We start from the raw sequence: 24,181 nt of genomic DNA, 5'->3' as shown, positions 1-24,181 counted from the left end.
GTAGTTATATACACCATAGAGTCGGTTCTGACTCACAGTGATCCGGTATAGGGATTCTGAGGCTGTAAATCTTTACAGGAACATGAAAAGCCTTATCTTTCTTCCTCAGAGCTACTGGTAGATTTGAACTATTTACCTTGCAGTTAGCAGCCCAGCTCATAATCCACTATGCTATCAGTAATAAGGTGGATATTACTCCTATTTTACAGATGAAAAAAGCTTAAGACTTGGAGAAGTTAAGTTACCTGTCCAAAGTCACACAGCTTTTAAGATCAGACTGAGATTTAAGTCCAGGGCTGCCAGATTTCAAAATTCCTGCTATTTCTACTGTATTTCCTTTTGAAGAACTGCCTTTCCACATCTATAGGTTTCCTCCTCAATCTCATCTCTTAATAGCCTATCTCCCAGGCACTCTTCACTGACATCTCTTTAATCTCAGCAGTAGCAACTAGTATAGAGGAGCTCTACTGGCAGGTCAGCTGTAAAAGAGAGATTAAATAAATGGCAAGGAAAAACTTTTATTAGGGGCAAGAAGACTCAGGTCCCCAAGAATGATTCCCTGGTAGCAGTCTAAGCAGCCTAATCGTTGTTGTTGTTAAGTGCAGTTAAGTCGATTCGACCCATAGTGACCCTGTATAGGGTTTCTGAGGCTCATTAGGCCCATAGATATCATCCTATGAGCACATCTACCCTTTCCAGTCTTTGTCCCAAGCCCTTCTTCCCATTACCTCCATAGAGCCAGCTTTTCGGTTACGAATGAGAGGTGATCTCCTTGGGAGGCCAGGGCCTTCAAAGGGTTGAGGTGAAGTCTGTAGTGCCCGGTCTGGCTCATCTGGTGCCTTCCCAGGGCATAGGTTCTCCATGCTGCCTTGGTCTGTTTTCATCTCTTCATTCTGTTCAACAGGCACAGATCAAAAAGACGACAATGTCCTTCAGCCTCCCAATCTCCCCAAATCTTTAACTTCCCTTTTACTATTTCCTAATTTCCCATCACAAGGTTCCTAAGTCCCCCAGTCTCAAATTCAGCACCATGACCAACCTCAGAAGAGGCTGGGCGGAATCCACAGCCAGTTGGAGCACTGCCTTCTTCCTCAACACCTTTCACTCCAGGGCTGAAGTGCAGCTCCACATGAAAACGCTCCTCTGAAAAGGGATCCTATGGAGCATTACCAGATAAAGGGAAGTTGAGAGAAGCTGGATATGGCAGTGGAAGAGCAGGCTGGGGCAACAGAGAGAAACTCAAGAGGGTATACCCTCCCAGGGCTTAAATTTCAATGTATTGCTACACCTTGGGGCTGACCTGTTAGCCTAATGTTACAGAATCTTCATTCCCTCACTTCCACCATTTCTAGCTCATCACTTCAACTGACTTTCTACCTTTCAGTGCTATAATCATTCCCATCTTTATCTCCCAGTAACTCAGCTTTGCTAAGGTGCATATAGTAGCATATTTAAAGATACTTTTGTGGAAGCAGATGAAGAAATTGTGTAACAATATAACGAGTTCTAAGGAATACTGTCACTAATTCTTCATCCTGCCCAATGCCAGAGCTCTGTTTTTAGGGTGTTTCTTTGGCTCAACACCATCTAAGAACACAATTTTGTTCCAGTAGAAACTTCCTGGATGCTCAGTAATGGTGTGATCTAGGTGCCAAGCCTAAGTAGATTCTACAAATTCTGAGAATAAGATTTTTTTTTTCTAAGAAGACATGCCAGTAGAGATAAGGGACCCTCTTCTCATCCCACCCTGCTAGCTCCTCACCCGTGTGTTGTCCTCATAAAGCATGATGACAATCTGAGTCATGTAATTGAGCTCTGAGATGGCACTAAGATAAGCCAAAGCACGCTGCCATTGTGCATCCTGGGTTTCCTACCAAACACAAAAAGAGTTAAGTCAGGGTCCAAGGACAAGAGAGTCAAGGAATGGGCAGGCACATAGAGAAAAGAATATACAGAAAGCTGGCAGTAAAAACCAAACAAAAAACTAGCATGAGGTAGAACATAAAAGAACGCTGAGAAAAGATTTCACATGTTGAATACAGAAGAGGGCCCTTACATCAAGAAGTCCTCCATAACGGAAAACACTAAGCAGAGAGTGGACATGGCTCTCACTGGTGAAATAGAGACGTGTTCGAACATGGCGGCCTGGGGAGAGCACTCCTCGGGAGTACCTGAGATAATAGCTAAGTCACTCACACAGTCAGATAATCCTCTTCCCACCCCTCCACAAACTCCCTCCTCCCACTTCAAAGACTTTTCTTCTCCTTTCTATCCCAAGATTTCACCTAACCTATTCCTGGTTCCCCCAGGATCCCTGACATGCCCCTCCCTCCATCCAGCGCCCCTCCCAGCCCTCCCTCACAGGGGATGCAGCTTGTTGACAGACTCATCCTCGTGGGTTCTCTGCAGGTCGAGCAGTATCTTCCGCAACAATGGAAGACAGAAGCCAACAGCAATTTCCAGTTTCTCTTCTCGACTGATCCCATATTCCTAAGTATCACAGACCAGAAATAAGTATCTCAATAATCTTGTTTTCCTCTTTCCTCATATTCACAGGCCTAAAATCATGCTTATTTTCACTTCAGGTCTGGGGATTCTCTCAGATCCACCACATTTCCCTCTCCAGTTAGTTCTTGCATTTTACCTTTGTAGCAACTCACCGAATTTCTTCTCTAAATTTCCTCCCCTGACTTCCCACAAGAAAGAAAGAAAAGATCAAAATGGATGTCAGAAGAGACACTGAAACTTGTTCTCCAGCGTAGAGATGCTAAAGCAAAGGAAGAAATGAGGAGGTACAAGAGCTGAACAGAAAATTTCAAAGGTTAGCTCAAGAAGACAAAGAATGAAGGAAAAGATCAAAATGGATGTCAGAAAAAACACTGAAAAACTTTTTGTTGAGAAGACAAGAAAGAAGGAAAATACCAAAATGGAGGTCAGAAGAGATTCTGAAACTTGCTCTCCAGTGTAGAGATGCTAAAGCAAATGGAAGAAATGAGGAGGTACAAGAGTTGAACAAAAAATTTCAAAGGTCAGCTCAAGAAGACAAAGTCAAATATAACAACGAAATGTGCAAAGATCTGGAGTCAGACAACTAAAAGGGAAGAACAAGTTCAGCATTTCTCAAGCTGAGGGAACTGAAGAAAAAATTCAAGCCTCAACTTTTGTTATTGAAGGATTCTCTGGGCACATTGTTGAATGATGCAGAAAGCAATCAAAAGAAGATGGAAGGAATACACAGAGTCACTGTACCAAAAGGAAATGGTTGATGTTCAACTGTTCCAAGACGTAGCATATGATTAAGAGCCAATGATACTAAAGGAAGAAGTTCAAGGTGCGTTGAAGGAACTGGCAAAGAACAAGGCACCAGGAATTGATGGAACACAAATTGAAATCTTTCAAAAAAGTTAGATGAACTGGAGGTACTCACTCATCTATGCCGAGAAATTTGGAAGACAACTATCTGGCCGAGTGATTGGAAGAAGTCCGCATTTGTGTCCATTCCAAAGAGAGGTGACCCAATGGAATGGGGAAATCATCAGACAATATCTTTGATATCCCATGCAAGTAAAGTTTTACTAAAGGTAATACAGAAACAGCTGCAAGCATACATTGACAGAAAACTTCCAGAGGTTCAAGCTGGATTCAGAAGAGGACATGGAATAGGGAATATCACAGCTGATATCTGATGGATCTTGGCTGAAAGCAGAGAATACAGAAAGATGTTTACCTGTGCTTTACTGACTACACGATTTTGTGGATCATGACAAGCTATGGGCAACATTGTGAAGTATGAGTATTCTGTAACACTTAATTGTGCTCATGAGGAATCTGTACATGGACCAAGAGGCAGTTGTTCGAACAGAACATAGGAATACTGAATGGTTTAAAATTAAGAAAGGTGTACAATAGGGTTGTATTCTTTTACCATACTTATTCAACCTGTATGCTGAGCAAATAATCTGAGAAACTGAGTAATATGAAGAAAAATGTTACATCAGGATTAGAGGAAGACTCATTAACAACCTGCATATGATACAACCTTGCTTGCTGAAAGTGAAGAGGACTTAAAATACTTACTGATGAAGATCAAAGACCATAGCCTCCAGTATAGATTATATTTCAATGCAAAGAAAACAAAAATCCTCACCACTGGACCAATAAACAACATTTTTATCAGTGGAGAAAAGATTGAAGTTGTCAAGGACTTCATTCTTCTTGCATCAACCATCAATGCTCATGGAAGCAGGAGCCAAGAAATCAAATGATGTATTACATTAGGCAAATCTGCTGCAAAGGAACTTTTTAAAGTGTTGAAGAGCAAAGATGTCAGCTTGAAGACTAAGGTGCGCCTGACATAAGCCATAGTCTTTTCAATAACCTCATATGGATGTGAAAGCTGGACTGTGAATAAGGAAGACCGTAGAAGAATTGATGCATTTGAGTTATGGTATTGGAGGAGAATATTGAAAGTGCCATGGGCTGCCAAAAGAAACAACAGATCTGTTTTGGAAGAAGTGCAGCCAGAGTGCTCCTTGGAGGCCAAGATGGCCAAACTTTGTCCCTCATACTTCAGACATATTGTCAGGAGGGACCAGTCACTGGAGAAGGATATCATGTTTGGTAAGGTGGAGGGTCAGAGAAACAGAGTAAGGCCCCCCGCTCCTCCCCATGAGATGGATTGACAAAGTGACAGCATCAATGGGCTCAAGCGTGGGAACAATTGTGAGGTTGGCCCAGGACTGGGTAGTGTTTTGTACTGTTGTGTACTGACTCCATGGCACCTAACAACAACACTTCCCACACCATCCCCCCTTTTCGCCTTTTCTTGGCTTCCTTCCCCAATGTCCCTATCCCCAGGGATCTAGCCTGGGGATAGGGACATTAGGATAGGCCAAAGGAGTTACAGTCCAAAGAACATGTGTTAGAACCCTATTTTCTATGCCTGTGGTTATAATCCTATTTGATATTAAATTGTCTGTTATGATAATGAGGCAGTATTAGCATAGGGTGGGTCTTAAATAAATCTTTTTTGAGATAAAAAGATATTAAAAAAACAAGTAGAGGAGAGATGAGGTACGATAGATGCCAAGACACATAGCGATCTCCAAGGAACCAGGAAGCAGAAGCTGAAGAGACAAGGATCTTCCTCCAGAGCTGACAGAGAGCCTTCCCCTAGAATCATGCTCTGAATTTGGACTTCTAGCCTCCTACACTATGAGAAAATAAATTCCTGTTTGTTAAAGTCATCCTCTTGTGGTACTCTGTTATAGCAACACTAGATAACTAAGACAGAATATTGGTATTGGAAGAGTGAGTGCTGCTCCAATAGATACCTAAACTGTGGAAGTAGTTTTGGAATTAGATAGAAGCTAGAAGTATAAAAGCAAGCCTAGATTGTCTTGAAAAGACTATTAGTAGAATTATGGACATCAAAGGTAATTCTGGTAAAAGCTCAGAAGGACATTAAGAGAGCTATAAAGTCTCTGTTGTCTTATGGAATACATATGGCACCAGCAACAGAATGTTGTCAGAAATGTGGACATTAAATGTGCTTTTGGTGAGGATTAAAAAAAAAAAAAAATGAACATATGATTGGATGATAGAAGAAGGGTGATGATTTTTATACAACAGCAAAGAATTTATTAGAATTATGTTCAAATGTTTGATGGAAGGTAGAACTTCTAAGTGATGATCTGGAATATTTGGTTGAGAAGATTTCTAATCCTTGAAAGGGCCAAGTGGTTTCTCCTTGCCATTTACAATAAAATACAAGATTAAAGATATAGACTTAAAAATGAGCTATGCAATATGAAAACAAAACTTAAAGATATACAAAAGTCTGTTGTACAAACTAAGCCCACATGTCCTAGCATTTTCACTGAGGACGAGGCTAAACAAACTTTTTAAAGAGATTAAGCCTGTGACTGATGAAGCTAACCAACTACCACAGCAGAAAATCTCTCAGCTTAGACTGAAAGAGACACAAAAAAAACAAAATGAGAGAACACTGTCTGCCTCTTGGAATTCTGCAGATAGGAAACAGGTCAAAGGAGCTATATCTGTTGTCCAACATGAAAAGAAAAAAAGCCATCCCTAGAGCAGCATGGAGATCAACAGAACAGTTGGAAAGAGCACAGGAAGCAGTATAGCCTAAGGGTGGGACCATGGTCTTCTTGATCTCAAAGGGCAGGAAAGCAGCCTCTTAAGTTTCAAAGAGTTGGCTCTTCATCAACTGGTTCTGGAGTTTGGGGTTGCCCTTAGAGTGTGCCAGGGAGATGGGACCATTGCACAAAGCTAAGGGGATGAAGTTATACAAGGTTGCTATGAGTTGGAATCAATTTAACAACACTTAACAACAACAACAAAAGTGGAATGTGATGGATTGAATTGTGCTTCCAAAACATGTGTTGTAAAACCTAACTTCTATGCCTTGGTTATAATCCCATTTGGGAATAAATTGTTTATAATGTTAATGAGGCAGGATTAATATAAGTAGTGTCTTAAATCAATCTCTTTTGAGATATAAAAGAGATTAAACAGAAAAGCAAGCAGAGGAAAGATAGGGTAGGATAGATGCCAGGACACATACATCTCTCCAAGGAACTGGTAAGTAAAAGATAGAGAGACGAGGCCTTTTCCTCTAGAGCTGACAGAGAGAGAAAACCATCCAGAGAGTCAGTGCTCTGAATTCAGATTTTTAGCCTTGTAAACTATGAGAAGATAAATTTGTTTATTAAAGCCATCCATCTGTGGTGTCTCTGTTTTAGCAACACTAGATAACTAAAACACTTTATATAACGCATACCTGGGGAATGACCACATCAGCCAGTGCCTTAGAGAGATGCAGTAATTCTGCTGTGCCTTGAAGTCCCAGACTCCCATTGTGCTGCACATCATACTTGACACAGTCATAAATATCAGGGATCTTACTGATGTCATAGCGTCCACTTTTCTGTCGAAAGTCACGCTCCAGCTTGCTCCAGCGCTGTAGCATTAGCTCTAGTGTCTCACTGTGGTAAAGTTGCAAGTCTGAAAGGAAGGCAGGCAGAGCCAAATCTTTACTTAAACCCAGAGGTCTATGGCCCTTAGACACCTTCAGATTTAAAAAGTGGGAAGAGTTTTGTTACACTGTTGGGATTACAATCAATATCAAGAATCAAAATGTGTATGAACTGTTGAATGGGAAACCAATTTGTTCTATAAACTTTCAGCTATATCACAATTAAAAATTTTTAATTAAAAAACAAAACAAAGATTTTATTTCTAACTAAAGACCCCGACTCTTATGTAAAACCAGAGATAAGAAGATTATTTCTCTCAGATATTTTGGAGAAGAGGCAGAAGTGCCCGAGAAATTCATCCATATCTGAGACCTTGAAGGGAAGATCACAATATTCATACCCACCTACAGACTCAGGATCTTGCATCCGTTCCCGGATCTGGTGGGTGAGGTTTTCAATCAGAGAAAATACCTGATCACAGATCTTCACAGGATTCTGGATAGTAGCCATGGAGTTGAGCAGGGAAGTGCTTCCAGTGGGAGCCAGCTGTGAAGAATTGAGGAAAGAAAAGTACCAGAGGTTCAGTGCCAATTGCACAGATTCCTGTAAGCTTATTACAAAGAGACTACCTACTACACAGATGCATTTGTTGGCTCACTCTCAGGAGTGTTCTGAGGATGCTGAGCACACTAGAAGTTTGGGACCTTCTGAAGAGGGTACTGCTCTAGCACATAGTCATCTAAGTGAGGTTGATCTTAAAAAGTCTTTTATAGAGAGAAACTCTGTTAACTGATGGTATGTGAAGGGGATTATAATCAATGTAATGAAACAAGGTATATGAATGTTTGAATATGAAACTGATGATGTGCCCTGAAAACTTTCACTCAATCCACAATAAAAACCTTAAAAAAAAAAGTCTTTTAAGTCAAGAGGTCTTTTTTTCAGGGGTTCTAAAAGACGCATGGAAAATGCTAGAGAATAAAGATTAACACAAAATCTTTTAAAAACTCCATAAAATATTTTCGTGGATGAATATTAGAGATAAAATTATCACGTTCCTAGATACAGGATGCTAGCCTGAACCTAGAGTAGAATTGCTTTTCGAAACTGGGTTCAAACTAAAACTTTTGGAATAGTCACAGTCCATGAGGGATGCCACCATATAGGGAGGGTTCAGAAAGAGGCATTAGATGGAATACACACATTCTACGTAGGTCCTTACAAGTCTCATCCAAGTAGGGTGAAAGGGAAAGTGTCTTAGGTTTTCTGGGTTTGGCACTTGAGAAATGGATTGGAAAATAACGCCCTACAATTTGTCAAGTCCTTCTCAGCATCTTATGTAATGTGCTCATCGACTTAGTTATCACTTAAGAACCAATAAAAAATGAGGAGCTGTCAGAGGTTAGTTGGTGAGAAGTCATTGTCTGGCAAATGATCTCCTGTCAATCATAGCCTAGATCCATTCTAAGCCAACTCTAAAATCAGATCCATACAGATTCAAGATGATGTTAGGCCAAGCCTGAACTCCAGGATGGGACCTGAAATATGGAATTTCCTCAGCAGCCTGGACTTGGAGCATCTCCCTACAGAAATAGGAAGGCACTCTAATTCATTTCCCTGAAAAAGTCCTAAAAGCCTCTGGTACTGTTTCCTGATGCTAAAGTAGTAAGCTAGGACACTCTTGTACTCATCGGCTGCTAAAGTGACACACAGATAAAAAGGATGACTACATTAGGTAGTGGCATCCACCGTGATTACTACTGTGAGTCAGTATACAGAAGTAGTTACAGCCTGAACTCCAGAGCTAGATTGCTTGGACAAGCTAGGTGGTCTTGGAAAACATGGCTTAACTTCTTTCTTCTTAGTGGAAGTTCCTTCATTTGTAAAATAAGGAAAAAGTTGTACAAGTTCATAATCCTTGTTGTAGATTAAAGATGGACATTAATTCTTTGTTATCCTCCATTTTCTTTGAATCTGGGCTAGCCCTGTGACTTCTTAACCATTAAAAAACAGCAAAGTTATGCTATGCTAATTATTGAGCTACACTTTTAAGAAAGTCTGGAAGCTTCTGCTTTTGTGATTTGGGGGAGCCCTAAGCTACCCAGTAGAACTGTGGTTAAGCACTTGACTGATAACCAAAAGGTCAGCAGTTCGACTAACCTGCCACCCTGTGGGAGAAAGATGTGGCAGTCTACTTCTGTAATTATTACAGGCATAGAAACTTTGTGAGGCAATTCTACTCTTTCCTATAGAGTTGCTATGAGATGTAATTGACTTAACAGCAATGGGTTTGGTTTATAGAGAAACTAAACAGTGAAGAAAACATGTAGAGAGGAGAGACTCTCTAGCATAACAGCATAAACAGAAAGCCCAGCTATCAGTACCCTGGTCAAGCTTTAATGTATGTTTATACTCAATTGTCATGAGAAACCCCAAGTAACTTAAAACAGCAATCATTTTATTATCTCTCACAATCCTCAGCTCAGTTGAGCCTAAAACTGTTAACAGATGATAAGATGATTTTTTTTTTTAAGTTATTAAACTTTGGAGTAGTTTTTAGTAGACAGCAATAGATGACATTCTTTTATTCAACAACTGGACTTTAAGAAGTTAATACAGTGCAAGGTGAAGGTGGTGGTTGTATGCCACCAAGTCGGTTCCTACTTACAGTGACCTTGTATAGGAAGGGTGTCCTAGGCTATAAATCTTTATGGTAGCAGAAAGCTTCATCTTTTTCCACAGAGCAACTAGTAGATTCAAACCACTGACCTTGCAGTTAGCAGCCTAGTTCATAATCCATTATGCTACCAAGGCTCCTTAATACAGTTCATATGACATATAATATATACTACCAGAAGCATGGAGTCCTGGTGTGGCATTGTATAATAAAGACTGGACTGCAAGGTCAATTTGAACTGCAAGGTCAGCAGTTCAAACTCATCAGTTGCTCCTCAGAAATGCGAGACAGGGTCGCTATGAGTCAGAACCGACTCAAGGGCACTTAACAACAAAAATAAAGCAGGGTCACATGATTATGAGTCACATTAATATTTCTGTACCACAATGTATGACTACACTAAATGGGATAAGAATAAGGATTATAAATAGCCTTTGTTGTTATTTTAGTGCCATCAAGTCGGTTCCAACTCAGCAGCAATCTTATATAGGATTTCTGAGGAACGGCTGGTGGATTTGAACCGTAGACCTTTTAGCTCAAATCAACCTTGAGGTCCAGTGTGTTTGCCCTACAGTGCCACACCAGGACTATGTAAATAGCCTTAGGACAGTTCATATACTATGAGATTTTGCCACCAAATAAGTCTTGATACCAAACTTACCAAAATCTTCTCAATTTTTGAAGTTGAAGATAAGAGACTTTTCTCAAAGGGTTAATATATGAATTAAATGAAATCATGTATGTAAAGCACCCACAACAGTGCCTGATACATAGTATGCACTATTATTTAGAATTCCAAGAATTTGGGATCTGGAGTATTTAGGACATGTTGTTGTTATGTGCCGTAGAGTTGGTTCTGACTCATAGCGACCCTGCATAGGGTTTCCGAGGCTGTAAATCTTTACAGGAGCAAAAAGCCTCATCTTTCTCCCGCGAAACAGCTGGTAGTTTCCAACTGCTGACCTTGAGGCTCGCAGCCCGATTCGTAACCCCTACGCTACCAGAGACGTATGGAAAGTCTTACCTGATCATAGTCTTCAGGGCCAAAGGGTGCATCTTGTTGCAAAATATGGTGTAGTCGAGCCTTTACCCGGTGCTGACAGCTGCTCAAGGAATCGCCATCGCTGTCCAGGAGCCCATTCATATTGGCACTCTTTACCATTTGTACCAAAATGGGTGTCAGCTCCCCTTCTAGAGCCAGAAGGCCCTGGAGGAGAAACATAAGGTCTATTCATTTCCTTTCCAGGCTAGGCCCCTTAGACCTAGCTGATAACAAATATCAAATGGTAACTCCCTTCAAGGGCTAGAATAGAGATTTTCCACAGTATAAAATGGGGTCAGGCACAAGCAGAAACTTCTCTCAATTAGCACACAAACGCTCTGAAATTTCCCAACCCATTTTCTACACTCTGTTTCTCTATCTGATGGGAAGCGGGGGCTGTGAAAGAATGATAGTGTGTACCTTAGCAAAAGCAGCAGCAGTCATCTGGACACGGCCCTCATCAGAGGCATAGATCTTGAGGTCATGGCGGAAAGTACTATGGAGACGAAGTAGCCCACATCCAGGGAAGCCAGCATAGTCACCTGGGGGCAATGGGAAGGACCAGAAATGAACTGCTATAAATATCCACACTTAAATATTCATCTCCCCTCCAACTTCCCCATTGCCTCTGTCCCTTCATTTCCTCCAACTTATTCTGTATCTTATTCCAGCCCTTAAAACACTCACCTTGTCCTCCGGGGTACATGCAGCGGAAAGCTCGTCCCAGCTCCTCGGCCTGAACACGGCCAGCAGGAGTCAGCTCTCCACCCCATTTCAGTACCAGCAGTAGAGATGGGGTCAGACCTTCCCTCTGTGGATCTAGGAGAAAAAAGGATAGTGAATAGGTCTAGATCTAAAGAAAATAATGGGACATCTAATGTGCAGTCTTCGGAGGAGACCAGAAAAGTAGTATGGGATAGACGTTCAAGAATAAAGATGCAAGACTAGGCAGATGCATTACAGGGACCCTCTATAACAAAGATACAAAAGACCAAATGAAATAGACACAAATGAAAAGCACCCTGAACTTCAGAGGAAAAGTTAAAGAAGTGGATTGAGTGCTTGCTCAGAGGAGAAGCTGAGCAAGACGGCAAGAATGGGAAACTAGTGAACAGTCAACCAGGCACAGAGCTACCATCTTGAACTTTTCTGTAGTTTTGGCAACAGAAGGTGGTCTAGCAGAGCAGATTCACAAAGGCAACAATAAAGTTATGATTCCTTCTTCCCCTCATGTTCCTCTGGTGACAAGAAGTGTGGTCAACTCCCATCCTCATCCACCCCCAGTGCAGACCCTGCTCCCCAGTTGTTTGGAGCTGTGTGGTTGTAAGTAATGCCAGTGTAAGGTAGGGGCCAGCTGTTACACTTTGATGCCTGGTTTCAGATGAGTTTGGTTCCAGAACTACAGAACCTACAGAGCCACCAGACCAGCATTACTCTAGCAGCAACCCTCATAATCAGCTACCCTGTAGTTTTAACAGATACTGAAAACAACTCCATCAAGGGCCTCCACAAACTACTTTTGGATTGAGTGCCCTGAACACAAACAACATATAGGCCTATAGGAATTCCATCTAGGGTCATGGACTCCCTCACCCACCTCGTCAACTCCTTGGCTGGCAGGAGCCCCTTAGAGATTCTCTTCTTTGGGTCTAACAGCTACACTGGCTTTTTCAGCTTCATTTTTTTTTTCCTTTTGTTGCATTGTTGTTTTTGTTTGCTTATTCTTTCTTCTCTTTCCATTCCCTTGAATTTTATCCTATCTCCACTTTTGTTTTTCCTTTTTTTCTGTTTCTCATTTCCCCTCTTCTTTTTAGTTTCCTTTTGCTCTTTCTTACTACTCTATATTCTTTTACTTTTCATCTTTTCTGTCCCTGGTTTTTGTAATTCTTCCTATTATTTTCTCTCTTATTTTCTCTTCAATAGCTCCATTTTCCATTCCTTCTTTTCTCTTTAATTATTGTATTCTTTTTTTCTGGCTGCTGCCTATTTTTATTTCTCTTTTCTCCTTTATCATTTTCTCTTTTCATAGTTGGTTGCTTGCTTGTTTATTCTGTTTTGTGTTTTTGTGTGTGTGTGGGGTGGGAGGAATTCATCTGACAGGAGACAGCAACTGTGCCCATACAGCCCAGTCCCAATCATACCCACTGCAGCTCCACCCACTGGGCAAGAGTCAATAGCAGGATCAATGATAGGCAGCAGCCAACATCAGCGAAACCCACCCTAAACTGAGGTGCACTAATGGCAAATGGTGCACATGCTGCCAATCTCTAACTACACTTGTTGTTGTTGTTGTTAAGTGCCGTCGAGTCGGGTCCGACCCATAGCGACCCTGTACAGGGTTTCCGAGGGTGTAAATCCTTACAGGAGTAGAAAGCCTTATCTTTCTCCCGCAGAGCGGCTGGTAGTTTCGAACCGCTGACCTTAAGGTTCGCAGCCCGATTCGTAACCACTACGCTACCAGAGCTCCTTAACTACACTACAGGAGACTAATGGTGAGAGCCTAAGATCACATCAACATACAATCATCAATTAAATACAAATACACCAACATCACATTGTTCTAGAGACAATTTTAGCTCACATGAAGAAACAAGAGACAATGGCTCAAACAAATGACCAAGATGCAGAGCCAGAAAACATTTGAGGAAGATAAGATAATGGAACTAGCTGTAAAATAATTCAAATAATGATATTTAGGCACATGAAATAGATTGACCAAAAGATTGAGGAAAATAACAACAGAAAAAATTTTAGAAGAATTCAGGAAACTACTACAAGAACAAACAGACAAAATAAATGCAAATTTTGAAATAATACAAAACCTACAATTAGAAATCCAGCAGATAAATAGTAAGATCTCAGAAATGGACAATACATTGAAAGGGCAAAGGAGTAGATGCAAAGCAAGGGAAGCCTGAATTAGTGAGTGGGAAAATAAATCTCTCAATAAAGAACAATCAGAAAAAATGAATGAAAAAAATCTGAAGAAAGCCTAAGAGTTATGTTGGACACCATGAAGAGTTTTATAGGTGCCAAACTGACAAAAGGTAGACTGTAATAGATAGGGTTTTGTGTCAACTTGACTGAGCCAGTATTCCCAGTGTTTTAGTAGAGATGTGATTATCCCTATGGTGAAGAAACCTAATATACACATAAGTTAACTCTATGATAAGTGGCTATTAGCAACCAATCAACTGAAAGGATATTACTTTGGGTGTGTGGCCTGCTCCCAATATAATGGACACATGGAAAAGGCTTGCTCTTCTTTCGCTAAGGACCTGGGACTCTATAATTCTGAGCTATTTCCTTGATATAAACTGCTCTTTATATATATTCAAGTTTCACTGATTTTGCTTACATAGAAAATCCAGCCTAAAACAGGTGGAACTAAGAGAGTACAGTTCTAGAGAAACAAAATCACAAGTATCAGTTTTCTAAATTGGTTCTGATGTCTAATTTAAAGGGCAATAAGATTGTAGGAGTCCTGGTATGGTGCTGAAGGTTAATGTGCTGCACTGCAAAATTGGTTTGAAATGCAAGGTCGGTGGTTCAAGCTCATCAGTTCCTCCTCAGAAACCCTATTCAGGATCACTGTGAGATGGAACCAACTCAACAGTGCTTAACAAAAATTAACAAGGTTGTAGGGAATAGGCATGCTTCACAGAAATGGACCTTGAGCTGATTTTGAGTTTGGTTTTCTTTTCCCCTTGTGAAGTCAGAGGAAGTCAGACATGGGCCCCACATAGTTTAAGCAGTTGGCATCAGGAACAAGATTCAATGAAATGCTCCAGACTCATGGAAGCATGAAAGAGAAAGAATGAAAGGGCATGGGAAGTGAAACTTTTGATTTTTAGATGGTTATTTTGGTTTTTGTTAACATGTAATGGTTGAAAAGAATATAAAAGATAAAATCCTTCAGCTGCAGGAAGAAAAGTAGCATCTGGAGTTGCCAAAAGTAGATGTCAAGTTGGTTAAGCAGAATGGCTGATAGGGGGTCAGGGTTTACTGGAATCCACCCTACCAGAGGCCCAAGGCCATATGCATATGAATGGGGTCAGTCTAAGAGTGGAGAAGAAAAGATTGAACTTGAGTGTTTTTAAAAGGTTTATGTGTTTGACTGCCTATGGATATTGATTTCCTCTGCCTACTATTGTAAAATGAAGTCCTGGTGTGGTGCGGTGAGTTAATGCACTGGACTGCAAAGTCAGTTTAAACCACAAAGTCGGTGGTTCAAACTCACCAGCTGCTCTTTGGAAACCATTTTCAGGGTCATTAGATTCAAAAGAGGATGTGGAACAAGAAATATCATTGCTGATGTCCGACGGATCTTGGCTGAAAGCAGAGAATACCAGAAAGATGTTTACTTGTGCTTTATTGACTATGCAAAGGCTTTCAATTATGTGGATCATGACAAGCTATGGATAACATTGTAAAGTGTATGGGTGTTCCTGAACACTTAATTGTGTTCATGAGGAATCTGTACATGGACCAAGAGGCAGTTGTTCGAACAGATCATGGGAACACTGAATGGTTTAAAATTAAGAAAGATGTGTGAAAGGGTTCTATTCTTTCACCATATTTATTCAACTTGTATGCTGAGCAGATAATCTGAGAAACTGGGATATATGAAGAAAAACATGGATTGGAAGAAGACTTATTAACAACATGCGATATGCAGATGATACAACCTTGCTTGCTGAAAGTGAAGAGGACTTGAAATACTTACTGATGAAGATCAAACACAATAGCCTTTGGTAAGGATTGCATCTCAATGTAAAGAAAACAAAAATCTTCACTACTGGACCAATAAACAACATTTTTATCAACGGAGAAAAGACTGAAGATGTCAAGGACTTCATTTGTCTTGGATCAACCATCAACACTCATGGAAGCAGCAGTCAGACGAAGGTAGCAGGAGAGATGCAGGGAGGAGTGCAAGAGTTAAAGTAAGTACTGCTAACTGATGGTACATGGAAGAGATTACAATCATTGTAATGACACGAAGAGCGTAATTTGTTGAATGTAGAACTGATAATCTGGTCTGTAAACCTTCACTCAATTCACAATAAAGAGTCAAAAAAAAAAAAGTTCTATGATAGTGAAGGGGCAGGCAATATACAATAAAAGTCAGACTGACAGAAGAAAGATGAAGGTAGTGGGAGGCACAGGGAGAAATGCAAGAATTAAAGTGAGTAGAGGGAAACTGATGGTACATGGATGAAATTGCTATCATTGTAATGAAGCAATGTATATGATTTTTTAAAATATAAAACTGATGATCTGCTCTGTAAACCTCCACTCAATTCACAATAAAAAGTTTAAAAAAAAAACAAAACACAAAAGATATGAGCAGTAACAGGAATGGGTATTGTATCTTACCTTGTCCCTCATTAGAAGCTTTTACTCCATGAGGGTAATAAGTTAATTGCACCTTCCGGTTGATGCCTGAGAAGTGACCATACCTGCAGGATAAAATCCCAGTTTACTTTCTACCCCAGCACCCAAATCTGACTGTTATTGGCTCCCATTTCCTTACTTCCCGTCTCACATCTCTAGCACAGATTTCAGCTGCTCTAGTTTCCCAGTCTTCTCCTCGATCTCACCACCTGGCTCTTTCTGCAGCTCAGCCAACAGCAGCCTTGTGATGTCCAGCACCTCCTGGAGGAAATAAAAGGGTATCTGTGGTGTAGTGAATTATCTTCTGTCTCTTCTAGCCATAGTCTGCAGTTCCCACCAAACAGTGTCTCTGACCTGCTGGGTTTGGGTAACATGAAGGTGGGAAAAGATACTGATAGAATGGCATGATTCAGTTGTGGATGTTAGCACAGTTCATTTTAATGGTAAAAATTTGAAACTCTAGCATAGGTTTAAAATGAGCCATTTCAGAAGGGAGGGGGAAATCTCACTACCATTAAAGAAGAAGAGTCAGGAGGGACGCATGTCTTTTGGGCCCTAAGATCCCTGCATATTGAACTTCCTCAACCCAGAATCTGTTACAACAGAGGAATAGCAGAGAAGCAGCTACCAAGAACCAGAGCACAAGACAGAGCAGTGGCCTTCCCAGCCTACAGAGCAAGTAAACTGAGTGGCTTTGGACAGGAAGCTTGCTTGTAGAGTCAGGTGCCTTCAGTCTGAGGCTTACAATGGAGTGGTGTGTCATGTGAGCATTTATCAACAGCTGACTGGAAATGTGCCCTGAGTATTTCTGACCCTGAATTGTAATCTATTAACTTCCCTAATAAACCCCATAACTGAGTATAGTGTCTGAGTCCTGTGTGACCATGTCAATGAATTATTGAACCCATCAGAGAAGCAGAGAGTATTGTGGGAGGGATGGTGTGGTGCCCACATTCATGTAGGAGGCCAAGTCTTGGTCAGTGGCTTTTTCATCCCAATCTCTAATAAAGGTCCCAGATGTTACAACCTTATGTTTTCCATAGCACTGCTCATTCCAATTCACTACCTTACCTGTAGCTGCTCAGGTCGTTTTAATTTTAATTTCCCTGTCTTGTAGCCACCGTGTTTCTCAAACAGGGTGAAAAACCTGAAGATGTAAGGAAAAGCTTCAGTGTGGGGCCAGTCAAAGCCTCTGGGAGCTGCCTCTTTCCATCTCCATCACCAAAACCTATTTCATCAAGACATCCTTCCTACCTTGGATGTGTCACTTCCATCTTCATTTTCTGTTTGGGGGTACGATCTCCATGACGGATAATTGCAATGACACAACGAAGTTCCATCCTAAGATGGGAAATGTTGTCAGAGCCTCCCCCGCCCATAAATCATTATATCCTACTTAACATGTCAAAGAGCAGAGAAAAAACTGAAAGTTGAACTATCAGTTGGGTTAAGGAGACTGACAGATTGTGCAAGGTCAGAAGCACTTAGGAAATCCCAAGTGGCTTAAGTAGGTTACTCCAGGTTTTTACTTTTGCTCACATGGTGCCTGATGTGGTAGGAACAATGGGAATATCCTCAGCCTCTGTTGGGATAGACCATGGGATCTGGAACTGTGGGGCAAGCTCTCGCATTATGGTGTTCCTAGAAGGAGAAACATGAAGGAGCCATGTGACAATGAATGAACCACAGCTATATGTATGAATGAAGTTCAGAAATATAACACTGAGTAATATAAAACACTGAGTAAAACAACTAATTTTCAGAAGAATACATTAATATAAAGTCCAAAAATATTCTAAACAAACTCTATCTAGTACAAATACAAATAAATGCAGGGAATAATAAACATCAAAGTTAGAATTGTGGTTACCTCTGGGTAGGGGGGATGGAGATGTAATGAAGGAGGACTACTTACGGGTTTCAACTGAATTATTATTTTATTAAGATATAAGTTGAATACATAGATGTTCACTGTTTTCATTATCCCTCAAATTATTTTGAATGTGTAAAATACTACCTGACAAAACTTTTTTAGTCAATTTGTACAACCAAGTTTGTCGGTGAGGTTTGTAGAACCTCAAGATAAGATGCCATCTGCCTGGATGTTGACATGCCAGTGGATGTGAATCCCTTCTCATTCTCCCTTCCCCTTCCCATTGGACAGAGTTACAGTGAACATCTACCATTCTTTTTTGATTGATAATTGAGAAACTGACATTACAGAAAGTGCCTTAGATACTACAATACTAAGACAGTGTTAATACATCATTTGTCTCTATAACAATTTAATGTATTAAGTTTTGACTATGCTTGATATCATGTACCTCTCTAGTCAAAGTGATATTATAAACATTCAGTAACAGTGAATTAGTATTACTTATAGATCCTTGATCCTCTGCAATATGCTTGACAACACAAACCTTTTGGATTAAAAGCTTTAACATCTGTTAAGAAGAATTTGTCATGTGGGTTCGGAATCTTTGATTCCTCCCTCTCCCCTCTTGATGAATTGTATTGGCTGTTGACCATCAGACACCTGACTGCAAATATCTTTTCTCGTATTCCTGTATTTCTAGACAATGATTTTTGTAAAACAATACATTTATTCATTATATACAAAAATAAATAGTAAAATATTTCTTAAAATATAGTTTGTTTATATATGGCAGTAAAAGAAATACTGTTATGTCTAAACTGTTAATAGTAATTATCTTTGGGGAGTACAGTGTTGGGAAGGCAAGGGGGCTGGGGAACCCTTTCCCTTTTAAATCATTTTTACAATATTTAAAATAAAGTAAAAATTTCCTAACCCTCTTCTCTAAATCCATTCTCCCCAGTCCAGACCTCTATGTCCCTTACCCCAGAATCTTGGCACAGTCATCATAGTATTTCATCGAGTTCTTGACAAAACTGAAGCCATTGACATCACACACAAAGGAGTGGCCATTGGCTCTAAGAAGGTCAAATCCACAAACTGTTTGCTGCAGACAAAAGAAGCAAGATGAGAACAAGAGGGGCCTCTATTTCCAGATCCCCACTCCTGTCTCTCTCCCTCATTCCACACAGCCCTATGGGTCTTCCTTCACCTTAAAAGCTACGCAGACTTTCCTGGCCACCAGCTTTTCCATGGCAGTTAGCATAACTGGATACCGAATCTCTTTCCCCTCACTGTCTCGTTCAACCTTTCCATCCAAAGCTGGAGATTTTCTTGCTTCAGCATGGGCATAATCTGGCCCCACTGTATACACCTGCAGGTACATAGCATCACTGAGTATGCCCACAGATCACCCTGTATGTGAGAAGACAATATGAGGACTAGGTCTGTAGCCTTGTTCCAAAATTTAAAAAATAAATAAAAAACAAAAAGAGAGAAAAGACTGATATTTTTCCTACTGAGCCCTACTGAAACATCATTATGAAGGTTTATTCTCAGGACTCCAGCATCTTAGTCTGTAGTAAGAAATAATTTACCAACATTATAAGATTTTCTCTGTCACCCTTATCCATGCTTTGATGGTGATATGAATGTCTACACACCCTCCTTATCTTCATCTGAATATAAAAGCCAATCTCATTGACACTTTATTTCTATGGCCTCCTCCATATACTTCTACCAGCTTCCCTAGTGCCCATCCCCACCTAGACATTTGTAATCTACTATAGCCACCATAACCTTGACATCTGTGCCATCTGTCGGCATGAATTCTTCATAGATGTACGACCCTGTCTTTCGGACACTGCTCTCAGGAGAGTAAACACTGCTTCGGCTGCCAATCTTCAAGAGGAAAAGGAAGAAAAAAAAAAAAGCATGTTGCCTCAAACCTCCACCTTATCTCTAAATCCTCCAGCTTCCCTCCCTATAACCTAAGCCTTGTCTTTTTACCTCTTTGATACCCCAAATATTCACATGTCCCCCACACCTTACGGAAGAGACGCTGGCTTCCTCCTCCAGCTGAACTGGGGTAGTAGATGTAAACATTGTGATCCTCCGCACTCACTGGCTTCTCCACAAAGGGTTTGGGAAAGACAGCTCCATTTACCTCTACTTGGTCTTCACCTTCTATCAGGTTGCACTCTGAAAAGTGAGTATGTGGTCATTCCTAGGGCCTAGGGTTATAAAATATTTCCAATTTCCATTTCTTCAGGGTTTTAATCTCTGAAACCTTCACATTTCTATTATCTTATCTTGGTAGTAGGTATAGCAATATCTATATTATCAGTCCAAGGCCCTGTCCAAAGATCCATGGTTCTAACCCTACCCAACCATAATCCAGTATCCAAAGTCCCACTTAGATAGGTGATACATAAGAGATGTCTACAGGATGAAGAAATGGGTTAAGTGATAGACAGAAAGACAAGACAGGAGTGGGCAAGGCCAGGTACTCACCTTCAGGCTGGGCAGGGTCACGGTTGAGCACAGCATATCGAGGCAGATCAATACCCTCCTCCTGCAGGATCCGGTACACCTCCCTCCTGTCACCCCCAAATAAATTAGCTAGGAGAGTTGGTGGGGTGACATGGGGTGATTAAGGGGTGAAGCTGGAGATTCCAGTTGCACGAGGGTCCAGAACCCAAGTTGGTATGGTATAAATTAAGTAAGTCTGTTTGATTGACTCTGCCCCTCCCAGAATGAGTTTCTATAAGACTTCTGGGAAAGACTGGGCCATGATCCCAGGGCCACCCCTCCACTGGTCAACAGAAAGTTATACCTATCTTGGATGTAATACTGCATGGCCAAGTCGTTGATAAGAAAGGGATTTCGAAGTTTGGAGTAAGCAACAGCCTTGTCCAGAGGAAAGCCTGGGATGGAGAAAGGAAATACACCAAAAAGAGTGAAAGAGAAAAAGTGAGAATATATTCAACATATTAAAGTTATTAGTTGTCACTGAGTTCTTCCACCCATCCAATTTTCTCACTATCCTGCCCATTCCCCAAAAGTTTAAGATGCCCATCAGGAAAAAGTAAAAAAGAAATTATTTTTGAGGTCTTTCTAGAGACCCAATTCCATCAGAGCCTTAGAACTGTCGTAAGATTAGAACACAAGCTATAAACTCCAACAGCTCCTCCAACAGGTAGGTAAAGAAAACCGCTTTGTACTGTTCCTCACTAAAGAAATACGACAGTAAGAACCTCATTTTTCAGTTGAGTATTTCCATCATTTCTTCCCATTTTCCCTACTAACCTTTGGAGTGGAAAGAGATGAGGCAATGGCAGGATGGCCAGTTTTCCACAGGTTCATTGAGAATCACATCTTCTCCCAGAATGATAACAGTCAGGTAGTCAAATCGGCAGAGTCGCTCTAGGATTTGAGTCATTGGCTTGGACTTAGATTTCTTGGTCATGGCACAGATGCCAACAATGATCTGTGGTTCAGGAAGCTACAGAAAGGAAGTGTTATCAGGAACTCTGAAACTTCCAATTTATACCACCCTCATCACACAACACAGTCTTATCTTCTTAGGGCACAGTTTTTTGCCTGGACCTGAGACCTGTAGGGTAAATGTTGCCTTCTAGCTTTGGTCTAGGTTGGGACACATGTAGAGATTTCAATTTCCTACAGAACAGGAGCCTTAGCACAATAGAAAATATGTGTGTTTAGGCAGAAGAGTCAGAGAACCAACAGTCATGAGATGATATAAAGAGGGTACAAGGGCAGGGACTTTGAATAGAAGCAATATAACCAATCTCCAAGGTCCCTCCCCTAATTCAGAAAAGGGCCTATATATGACAGAGTCTGTGCATTTGGAAAGAAAAAAGAGATCTCTTCATCCAATCTCAACTCTCTATCACAAGGACAATCATAAAGTTACATAATTTCCTTAGTCTTACCACTTCATCCTCCTCATCCTCAAGGAGCTCGCTGTCACTCTCTTCTGTCCTCATGTCTATTCCATGGGTGCCCAGCCCTTCATCTCCAGCTCCAAGGAAGAAGTGGGCCGTGGCGCTCTCGCCCTCACTGGTCGGCAATGACCACATCCCCACCGGAGCACCCACTCATCCCGCTCTGTGGAGGGGAGGACCACATTAGCTCAGAATCTAAGCCTCCTGGCAGTGAATAGAGAATGGGGTAGGAGAAAGAAACTATAAGTGGGAACTACAAGGGGACTAGGCAGAATAGGGAGCAAAGCTATAGCAGAATCAACAGGAAAGGAGGCATGTGAGCTGTAACTTGAAATAACTAAAGATCCATAAGCAAAAAGCAAGATCTCCCTTTTCCCTCCTGCTCACCCCACCTCCAACCTTGCAACTGGTCAGAGGATAAGGAGATGAACCCTTACAGTGCTGGCATGTCCCTGATTCTGCCAGCAAGAAACAACTTCAACTCCAGCAGCAAATGGAAAAGGCAGTTCCTCATGGAAGGCTACTGTTGATTCCTACCAGAAGAGAAAGTTAGAGTGACATATCAAACCTGAATTCATTCCAAAACTTTTCTGGTCCATCTTCACCTCCTCACGGTAAATTCTAGGATCTAATTTAAAATTTTAAGTGAAGTCCTGGTGTGGCACTGTGGGATAAAGCACTGGATCTCAAGGTCAGTTTGAGCCACAAGGTTGGTGGTTCAAACTCATCAGCCACTCCTTGGAAACCCTATACAGGATCTCTATGAGTCGGAATCAACTCGACAGCACTTAACAACTGTTGTTTAATAAGCGAGCTTACCTACCTTTGCCCTTAACTTCTACCTTCATCCTTACTAAGGATTAATTTAAACAACACTTCTTGAGGGCTCTGTATGTTCTAAATATTATATCAGAACATTAAAATCCCTACGTTCCGCTCCACTTTAAGAGACAGAGGCCCAAATCTAGAAAATCTGTTTAAGGAAAGAAATCTAGTTCTGATTGGGAAGTTGAGGAAATGGGCATCCATGCTGCAGTCTCCAACCAACAATGTTCTTTCTACCAAGTCACAAGTACAACAGTCCTAGCATTGATCTAGGCCAAGGTCCTTCCATTCAAAAGAATCCTAAAGCCATAATCTGTAAGAATATCTTTAACTTTGAGTCAGTGCAACCTGGCAGTTATACTTCTGGATATATACACCTAGAGCAGTTATCCTCAACTGGGTGTGATCTTGTCCCCCTTGGCAGGAGATATTTTTCATTTTCACAACTGGGGAGGTACTATTAATACCTAGTGGGTAGATGTTCGCAATACTTTTTAAACACTACAATGTACTGGATATCCCCCACACTAAAAAATTATCTAGCCCACGGTTGAGAAACCCTGACCTAGAGAAACTCTCCAGCACCAAAAGATATGTACAAAGATGTTCACAACCTCAATGTTGGTAATAGGGGGAAAAATGGAAACAACACAGCTGTCACAGTAAAATAAATGAGAAATATAATCTAATATATATAAATGATAGGCTAATAACAAATTTTAAAAAATGATTTAGTTAAATTTAACAACACAGACAGCAAAGATATATACATGTAATACAATTCTATTTGTGTAAATAAAAAATATTATGTATTGTTTATGACTATATGCATAGTTGTAGTAGTAGAAGTATGAAAATATGAGCTAGAAAGAAAGAAATGAAATTTATAGTGATTACTGATGGGGAGGAGTCCTGGTGTGGTCCTGCAGGATAAGCACTGGACTGCTAACCACAAGGTTGGTGGTTCAAACCCACTAGCTGCTCCTTGGTAAACCTTATACAGGATTACCATAAGTAGGAACTAACTCCACAGCACTCAACAACCTCTACCAGTGAGGAGAGGAAAGCGGAACTGGGAAAGATTCAAATGGTACTTCACAATCTTATTTATGTTTATTTCTCTTTTTAAAAAGGCCTGAAACATCAAGGCAAGTGGTCGGGTCCCCTCAGTGCAAACCCCCTTCCAAGACTAAGACTCAATGGGAATATACTCTCTGATTGGTGACCACGCTCAACACCGATAAGGGGAAATGAGGGAAAAACAGCAATGAAGCGGTGAGCTAAGGCCTACAACGTTCAATAGACGTCTGTGAACCCAGGTGAAGAACTGGTTGACCAGCAGTGTGGCAAGACCTGGGGACTCTTGGGCCCAGAGTAAATGACATAGCCACAGAGGAC

The 24,181-nt window shown here is 40.9% G+C and overlaps 1 protein-coding gene across 1 annotated transcript; it reads right to left on the bottom strand.

Annotated features, from left to right (window-relative positions):
* Positions 1–2,135: 2,135 nt before the first annotated feature.
* Positions 2,136–22,211, bottom strand: PPIP5K1 (diphosphoinositol pentakisphosphate kinase 1). Its single transcript, XM_006831716.1, has 19 exons — positions 21,947–22,211; positions 21,300–21,495; positions 20,827–20,917; positions 20,505–20,590; positions 20,038–20,192; positions 19,791–19,892; positions 19,204–19,365; positions 18,977–19,098; positions 17,657–17,758; positions 17,372–17,458; positions 17,189–17,264; positions 16,269–16,378; positions 16,100–16,182; positions 11,408–11,539; positions 11,141–11,262; positions 10,703–10,885; positions 7,406–7,547; positions 6,806–7,029; positions 2,136–2,490 (listed from the first exon to the last, which is right to left on the bottom strand). The coding sequence occupies exons 1-19, from the start codon at positions 22,091–22,093 to the stop codon at positions 2,359–2,361; spliced, it is 2,454 nt and encodes an 817-aa protein (XP_006831779.1). The 5' UTR covers positions 22,094–22,211; the 3' UTR covers positions 2,136–2,358.
* Positions 22,212–24,181: the final 1,970 nt, after the last annotated feature.

The sequence above is a fragment of the Chrysochloris asiatica genome, unplaced genomic scaffold (genome assembly GCF_000296735.1).
Source record: "Chrysochloris asiatica unplaced genomic scaffold, ChrAsi1.0 scaffold00004, whole genome shotgun sequence".
In the NCBI taxonomy this organism is placed as follows: domain Eukaryota; kingdom Metazoa; phylum Chordata; class Mammalia; order Afrosoricida; family Chrysochloridae; genus Chrysochloris; species Chrysochloris asiatica.
Note: the sequence above shows the minus strand (reverse complement) of the source record. Positions and strands in the feature narration are given on the sequence as shown.